The following is an 8,839-nucleotide window of genomic DNA, read 5'->3' on the forward strand; positions in this document are numbered from 1 at the left end:
TGGGGGAGGAAAGGGCGGGGTGTTTGGGGTTGCCACTGTGACGTGTTTCCTGTGACACAGTGAGCTTTGTAAAAAAAAAAAAAACAAGTCTATAGCTCAGTAATGGCGGCTCCGCAAAATTCTCGCTCGGGAAAAAAGAATAAATGGTACTTCACACGCGAACAGATCGAAAACAGTCCGTCTCGGAGAGCGGGACTCGACCCTGACAAAGAATTATCCTACAGACAACAGGCGGCTAATCTGCTCCAGGACATGGGGCAACGGCTCAATGTGTATCCTTTTTGATTCCTCCTCTCCTCCCTGCTTAGCCTGCTAGCTACAAAACAAAAATGGCGTCGGGATCCGGTTCGGCTGCTTTCGGATGGACCTTCGGGTATAAGAAGTGCGTGAAGGTTCGGCACATGATTTTATGTGCTAATGGAAGCGTCAAACGGAAAAACCGGAGGTCGAAGGAAGCATTAAGGAGCTCCGGGATTGTTCGCTAACGCTAGCCGAGCTAAGGCTTGTAGGATGAGTAGGCCTCACTGCTTCGAGCGTTGCAAGTTTTACTTACTAAATCATATATTTTTCGCCCTATTGCCGCAAAACTGCACAATTGAATCATTTTACATTTATGCTTTTGCAAGAAACAGCATTTTGTTCTCTTGGCGACCTTCTGTTTAGCATGCTAGGCCGTTTGGTTTTTGCGGTTAGCTAGTGATGTTGGTTGGTTAGCTGGCTAGCTTTCGTTCTTATTAGACACTGGTCTTGACCCTTGCTGCTAAATGTTGTGTTTATTTATCCAGGAAAAAAACATATTTTCTAATATATGTATATGATTATGGTTGCGCGTGCCTTCGGTGTTCAACACGACTAGCGCGCGCCGATTTCACCTTCGGTGTTGAGCAATCGTGCATTGTTTTCACCCCTCGTCTTGCATACATTGGTTCTATTATTGTTTTTGTTTGGGGTTTTTTTGTCCCTTTTTTTGCTCTCTTTCACTCGTTTCCAATGCATTCTAACCAACGAACATGCATCATTGCAATGCTGTGATTCTGGTTGTTGTTTATTCCATATTCATGCACTTTTGTGTTTTATTTCATGCACAGTACTGTGTAAAGTTTTTTTTCAATGCAGCTGTGGAAAAATATATATGTACATGCTGTATGTTCCAAAATAGAGATGTTAATAATTTTTTATTAACAAAACGGAAAGGAAATGAACAGAAGAGAAATCCACCATTTACCTGCAAAACATCGATTCTTCTAGATACTAGTACTTTTAATTTTAGAAGGAACTCAGCAGGTAAGTTGTTTCGGACATGTGGGAGAACTAACCACAGAAACTGTGCATGTAGGCAGCCTCCAATCCTTCTGTCTCTTCATGTAATCCCAGACAGACTCAATGATCCTGAGATCAGGGCTCTGTGAGGGCCAAAACTATTAGTTTCAGTATTCCTTGCTCTCTATGCAGAGGATAGTTCTTAATTATGCCCTGTCTGTTTCATGCTCCTTGTGTTTTATGTCTTACTGTATGGGTATAAGTCCTTAACTCCAACATGAACCAGATCTCAGCTCACGATTAACACTGCCATAGTGTACATGCATCGCTTCTACATGATCCAGTCTTTCACTCGCTTTCACAGAAACGTAAGTCCAGTCTTGATAAAAATGTACGCTCAGATTTCCAGTCATTTTGGATGACTGGATGTTGCTTTTATTTTCTTCCAGGTGATCGCCCCTGCTGCCCTTTTCTTGGCTGCGAAGGTTGAAGAGCAGCCTCGCAAGCTGGAGCATGTTATTAAGGTGGCCCATGCCTGTCTCAATCCACAGGAGACTCCTCTAGACTCTAGGAGTGATGTAAGTATTGACCCAGAGAATCTGGTTATGGCGATTGTGTGGCATGTTTGGTCTGTGATGTATCTCTTAGGAAGTCATGCGTCACAATTAGGGATGTACTGATCCACCCACAAAGTCACAAAGTCTGTGATTTTCTTTGTCCTCAATTTTAAGTATTTGGGGTTTTTTTTTTGTTTGTTTTTTTTGCGTGCACAGATAATGTACAAGAATTGTATTCAGGCATGTCACTAGAACACTTTGGTTTTGTTTGTGGTACACTTGCAGAAATAAAGGCAGTCGGGTATCAAATTTTGTTCCAGACTCAGAGTTCTATCTGTTGTAATGATTCCTTTTTGGAATTGATACGACTAAAATCTTGACACATTCAACTTTTGAAAGCCTATGATGATTAAAAAAAACCTGCTAACTGATGCGATGCATCCAAGTTAACATATTTGTTTTGTTGTAGCTTTCATTTATACATTTTTGTGTACATCACAATATAAATCAGCTGTAACCTGAACATGTTTGGTCACCTATAGGTGGTAAACTCTTACCAACAGTTATGAGTACGAAGAACGTAATCACTGGTACCTTCATAACTCCCGGAACTTGCACTGAATTGTATTAAATGGTTGCTAAATGAGGCCTATTGAGTACAAAAAATATTAAAGACGAATTTGCAAAACAGCATCACACACTTTTCTGTATTTCTGTTAATAGTTTCTTTCTTTAAACAGTAATTTTCATATTCAAATCTTGAAATAAAGCTTTTGCATACCATTCTACTTGTTATACAGTGTGAATGTGTGTTTGTTTGCCGTGTGTGTGGATATGTGTGTATTGATGGAGGTGATAATTATTTGTGAAGTTTTGCATGGCTGGTAACAGAACAGGGTACTTGTGAGAGAGAGAGTGATATGAGTGCATAAGACCCTGTGAGTAACCTGCCTGTCCTCTCGATCTCAGACTTACCTGCAGCAATCCCAAGACCTGGTCATGCTCGAGAGCATTATACTTCAGACCCTCGGTAAGTTTGGAACTGGCAATCGTGGGTCGATGCATCGCCACCACCACCATGTTAGAGCGACGAGAGAATAATCTCCTTTGCGGCCTTTTACAGCCGAGTCCCGGGAGTCAGACAAAGTGTTTCACATAAACAGCCATTGTTGTAACTCCCCTTTTTCAGTTCTTTTATTGTTACTTTTTTTGTTGTTGTTGGTTTTTTCTCCCTTATGTCAACTTGGCAATTCAACCTTTTCTGTGTGCGTGCATTTCCTTTTTGCATTTTCCTTTCGCAGTCATGATTGCATAATTTTTGCACACTTTATTTTTGTTTTCATTGTTGTTAACGGTTAAGAGTGGATTTGACAGTGCGAGAGGCTCAAAAACATTTGCAGTGAATTTGCAGAGAAAATCCTCTCGTCAACTCGCTCATCCATATTTGTCCTGTCTTGAATCTTTTGAAGAGCTAAAGCCCATGATTATAATCAGAAAAAAGCTTTTACACATTCCTAAATGGGCTTTTTTTGTTTTGTTCTTTCACACATTACCACTCTGTGAGTTTATTATGTGCTGTATATTTATACTCGTCTGTTTGTCAGCTCTTTAGCAGGTCTGACACTTTTGTTTGTGAACTTGGCTCTTACTATTCTCTCTTTGTTTCTCCTGTCACTTCAGCTTTTGACATCACCATTGATCATCCTCACACGCATGTTGTCAAGTGTACACAGCTTGTACGAGGTAAGTGCCATGGTTTTTTTTGTTATTAACATTTTTTTTTGCTTTTGAAATTGCATACTTGTTTTATCCTCCCAGATGAATGTGGAATGCTGGCATGTTTGAGTGGCGATATTTCATTTGGGATGTTCTTGATTTCAGCAAGTAAGGACCTGGCCCAGACATCATATTTTATGGCAACCAACAGGTGTGTTAATTCTTTGCCAATAAAACAACAGTTTTTTTTTCTCCACTATAAATCTTTTTTTCCTCTTCTTATGAGTACATTACTTTGGTTTATTGCCGGCCGCAAGCTAATTGTTTTTTTTGCTTTGTCATGCTTTTATGAGTGTTTCATAATGTTCTCTCTTTCATTCTTCTCCTCCTGTTTGCTGTTCAGTCTGCACCTGACCACTTTCTGCCTGCAGTACAGTCCACCCGTAGTTGCGTGCGTGTGCATTCATTTGGCCTGCAAGTGGTCTAACTGGGAAATACCCGTCTCTACAGACAGCAAGCACTGGTGGGAGTACGTTGACCGAAAAGTCACTCTCGAGCTGCTGGATGGTATGTGAATTATGCACAACCTTCAAAGCAGGGGTTAGGAAATAGTTTAGTTTTCTGGTGGTTGAACCTGGTGGTTTAGTGACTTTTGTTGAACTCATCTGTTCAATTCAATTTTAAACATCCATTATCTTCAAATGTGTAACAGAGCTCACGCATGAGTTTCTTCAGATTTTGGAGAAGACACCAAGCCGTTTAAAACGCATTCGAAACTGGAAAGTAAGTCATTCTCTGAATAGTAATTTAAAATCTACTTCAAATATTCTTCCACTATACCAATATATCTTCCACTTTCAGGCATCAGGTCAAACAGCAAAGAAGCCCAAAGAGGGTGACAAGACGGAGACTATGATGAGCATGATCTCTATGGCATCCTCTGAAAGCACACTGGCCGGTTTGATGAGCCTCTCGGCTCCGCCTTCAGCCTCTTCCTCCCCCACCTCAACATCATCTACAGAGGACAAGCAGCCTGTTTTCAAAGTGCCTAACCCACCAGAACCACCTGCTCCCACGAGAGTGTCCCTGAGCGAGTACCGTGCGAAGCATGCAGACGAACTCGCCGCACAGAAAAAGAAGCTGGAAAACATGGAGGCCTCTGTAAAGCGCGAGTACGCCACGGCTGCCCAGGCCCTCATGAACCAGCAACGAAAAGAGAAACACCACCACACCCACCACCAGCAGCAAGCTGGTTCGAGCTCTTCCGAGCCCATCGTACTAAAGATCCCACTAGATGAGAGGCAGGACCGCGGCTCAATCAAAATGCGTCTGCCGAACAACAACAGAGGAGCCGAGCAGGACCTTAAATTAAAGCTTCGCCTCCCAGACAAAAGATCAGGGTCAGGGGATGATTGCAAGAGCAAAGACAAGCACAGAGAGCGGTCCAACCATCACCACCACCACAATCATCACCATCACCACTCCTCAGGGAGTGGCTCTACATCCTCATCTACACACAAACACTCCAGCTCTACGAGCGCTTCCACAAGTAGCAAAAAAGCAGACACGGCGAGAACGAGCTCATCTTCCTCGTCCTCCCGAAAGCGAACTCACTCTTCTGAGCCCTCATCCAGCGCTCACCCTTCGAAAGTCAGCAAGTTGTCCAGGAATTCATACCAGCTGCCCCCACTGCCTGCAGACATCCTGCCCTCGCTTGCGCTTTCACACAATCAGGGTTTCCCACACTCCAAAACTGACAAGGCTGACACCAACGGGCACAGCGGCAGCACTGGAGGTCAGTCCAACGAGTTCCAGGACACCTTTGACATGCTGAGTTCGTTGCTGAGTGCCCAGGGGGTGCAGCCCGTCCAGCCCCAAATATTTAACTATCACTCCCAGTACGGCGATTACAGATTCAGCGCAAGCTCAAAAGGAGCGAACCCGCAACCTCCCCCGCTTCCTTCAGAACCCCCTCCACGGCTTCCACCGCTGCCCGAATGAACAGTCATACTCTGTCTATAAACCATCACAGGCTTCCCAGATCTCACCCTTCCATCCTCTCCATTTCCCCTCATGTGCATTAAGATTTATGAGAAATTAACATACCACTATATAAATATGCACATTCTGCTTTAACCTGTTTAAATCCACCCCAATCATAGATTCTCTGTGTCTTTGTGCATGGGTGGTACCACAGCACCCGATTGTGTGGCAATAAAGGCTATAAAATATAAACTATTAAAACCTAGCAAAAAAAATGCAAAAATAAAATGTTATTTATTTAAAAAAAAAAATGTACATACTATTTTTGTCACTCAGTTTTATATATGCATTATGTCTAAATGGTGAATACTAGGAATTGTACTAGAAACTGAAGAAGGGGAACCTTTTCTGTTTTACTGGTCATCCTTTTTGAGTAACTGTTGACAAGGAAAATGAAAGATTTGTTTTTACATCTGAGTTTTTAAGAATTTAACAATTAGTGTCTTTTCTAAACTACGATATTTATTGATGGTCTTTTAAAAGCGTAACTAGAGCTTTGTTTGTATTAAGTTTTTTTGTTTTGTTTTGGAAGTCAACTATGGGTTTATTTTTTTATTATTTTAGCTCTGTTTTGCATCGTGTTAGTCATTTTTGTGTTTTTAACCTACTGCGTCAAAACATTTTTTAAATTCAGTTAGTTTGTTTCATTTTATATATATATATATATATATATATATATATATATATATATATATATATATATATATATATATATATATATATATATATATCTAATTTGTTCCTGATCTGAAGTGGACATGCGATATTTTCCCATTTTAAAAAAATGTTTTATGTTTTTATGAAGAATTTATGGGCCCTTGGTGGAAGCAGTCATTGTTTTAAATGGTTGTAAATTGTGCTCGAAATTCAATACAATATATATAGAATATCTTTTTTATTGTGATACCAACCCAGGCAGTATCTAATGTGGTGGTTTTTATTATTATTTTTATGGAGGAATGTTGTGCATCACACGATAAAGAAAAAAGTCACTGTGCATGTTTTTGTTTTTTGTTTGGTTCCCGCCCCAAGAAGATTATAATGTATTGACAGAGGAGACCATAAGCCAGTGTGAAGCATTTATAAATGTTTATAAACTCATAACCCATATTCAAATAATCTGCTTGAATATGTCTACCAAAGCTTTATGCAGCACAGAGGATGTAGATCATATAGAGAAATCCGTCCATAACCACCGCATATTGTTTTATTTTTTCCGGGTAAATTTGAAAAAGATTTTTACTTTGAGTTTGTGTGAGAATTTCTACTCTCATATCATCGTAAATGTTTTGCCTGCCTCTGGTTACTTTATTTTAATAGGAGGGATCGCGATCATATCCATCCTAGCATTAGACACGCATTCACGATAAGCTCAGCATGCTAATGATGTACTGTTTAGTTTCAGAGTATTATTACCACTCATTCCCTCCAAGCTTATATTCTGCCATGACTCATTACCAAGAGCATGAAGCACACAAGCTCCTTAACTCTCCCTACTGAATTTTCTAGATGGTGCTGGAGATAAAGGGGTCACATAAGATTTTTATTTTGGGGATGTTTTTGTTGTATCAGATTCCTGGCATCATGAGGATGTGGAAACATTGAATCTTGGTCTTGTGCAATCACCACTGCATCTTTTTACGCCTGCAAAGTAAAGTACTTTTTTGTTTGTTTTTTTTTAATAGTCATTTTAATGGATTGTACACACCACACTATGTTCAGTGGTACCACACGAACTCTCAGGTTTCAGATATGAATTCTTGGAAACATTTCTTGGCAGAAGAAACTTTGTGAACTCTGTTCCTTTTTTTCTAAATGTGATTGATATCTCATGTAAATAAATGTTTTATGAGAACATGCCTTCTGGTGGTCCTGTCTTGTTATCTAGCATTCGGATATTGATTTCCCGCTTTAGACAGGTGCTGCTGGGTTGTTTTTTTTAAGACTCATATTTGTGCCTGCATTTTGGGTTTTGTGGAACAAGTGTAAATCCTGAAATCTTGGCAAATAAGAGTCACAAGTGCTTGATTCTGATCCTGACTTTCAATCCCTGGCATTTTTCCTCTCGGTTTAAGCTGCTCTGTGATTTATTGTTTTATTGATGTTCTAATGCTGAATGCTGCTACAGTAAGATTACAGTGTTAGATATTTCTAATTAACATTTTAATCTCAAATTCCTTTCACATTTCACATCCGTTCTTAGTTGAGGATTATACAAGAGCACGTTCAAATTCATAAATACTGTTTGGACTGATTCTTTGTATGAATATACTATTTTTTTAAAAACCAGCAGCTTTTTTTGGGGGGGGGGCAAATTGTATTCAATTAATGCATGTATTCGAATACATCATCTTTTTCTATTGTAATAGTTTTTTCCCATTAAATCTCTTACACCATATTTAACATTGAAATGGTGTCAGTATTGTATAACATGCTTTTAGCAGATATGTAATGCATGTTGGCCTTTTAATTATTTAAAATTTGCAAACTTTATCTCGTTACTGTGGTTAAAGAGGAATTAATTACTTCAGGACATGGAGCTCTAGTAAAAGAATTAGTTTGTGCTTTGCGTTACACCACTCATTAGTTGCTTACTTTCTCATGATTGTTAATTTTATTTTAATCCATTAATGCTAAACTTTAATGTTTTAAAAGCTAAACAACTCAATTTATAAATAAAACAATAATATACAGTAGTAAACTGTATTACTGATTGGATGGATGTATGGGGTGTAAACATTGTTAACACAAGCAGCACGCATTAGAGGGGATATGGTAGCTCAGTGGTATTTTTATCATCTTTTAATACGTTAAAAGCTGTAATAGGGTGAAAATACCAGTAATTACAATTGTTTTTTTGTTTTTTTTTATGTATTCCCAGAAAGATTTGTTCATGATGCTAATAACATTTATTAATGATGCTCAGATGTTGAAATAAAAATACTGTTGTTATATTTGTGTTAAATATTTGAGATGTTTTGAGACAGACTCAACAGAACATAGATAGATAGATAGATAGATAGATAGATAGATAGATAAACAGACAAGAAGGCATGCTTCCAGACTTTTCTCTCTTCGTTCACCTAGTTAGTGAAATTACCGTCCACTTGATACCTGAACAACTGAGCCTCCATTAGACTTCAGAAGATGTCTAATAATCTATCGCTTTGCGAGGTAGGAAAAACTATTCTTTGTGGAGGGAACTTTTTTTCTCTCCCAGAAGAGTTTTAACCTCATGGTATTTTTAGTCTGTGACCGACTAA

At 39.1% G+C, this 8,839-nt stretch overlaps 1 protein-coding gene across 2 annotated transcripts; it reads left to right on the top strand.

Annotated features, from left to right (window-relative positions):
• Positions 1–65: 65 nt before the first annotated feature.
• On the top strand, positions 66–5,807 carry ccnt1 (cyclin T1). Of its 2 annotated transcripts, none has more exons than XM_046869579.1 (9): positions 66–272; positions 1,547–1,628; positions 1,710–1,838; positions 2,787–2,847; positions 3,498–3,560; positions 3,636–3,744; positions 3,937–4,100; positions 4,246–4,316; positions 4,395–5,807. In XM_046869579.1, the coding sequence occupies exons 1-9, from the start codon at positions 103–105 to the stop codon at positions 5,532–5,534; spliced, it is 1,989 nt and encodes a 662-aa protein (XP_046725535.1). In that variant the 5' UTR covers positions 66–102; the 3' UTR covers positions 5,535–5,807. The 2 variants fall into 2 exon arrangements, with proteins under 2 accessions (XP_046725535.1, XP_046725536.1); XM_046869580.1 differs by having other exon boundaries at positions 3,699–3,744.
• The last annotated feature ends 3,032 nt before the right edge of the window (positions 5,808–8,839 follow it).

This window comes from Silurus meridionalis, chromosome 16 (assembly GCF_014805685.1).
Source record: "Silurus meridionalis isolate SWU-2019-XX chromosome 16, ASM1480568v1, whole genome shotgun sequence".
NCBI lineage: Eukaryota > Metazoa > Chordata > Actinopteri > Siluriformes > Siluridae > Silurus > Silurus meridionalis.

Excerpts from the sequence above, each read along its gene's own strand:
- ccnt1 (XM_046869579.1), top strand. The coding sequence starts at position 103 with ATGGCGGCTCCGCAAAATTCTCGCTCGGGAAAAAAGAATAAATGGTAC. Across the intron at positions 273-1,546 it reads ATGGGGCAACGGCTCAATGT|ATCTCAGCTCACGATTAACA; the intron begins GTATCCTTTTTG and ends AACATGAACCAG. Across the intron at positions 2,848-3,497 it reads CATTATACTTCAGACCCTCG|CTTTTGACATCACCATTGAT; the intron begins GTAAGTTTGGAA and ends CTGTCACTTCAG.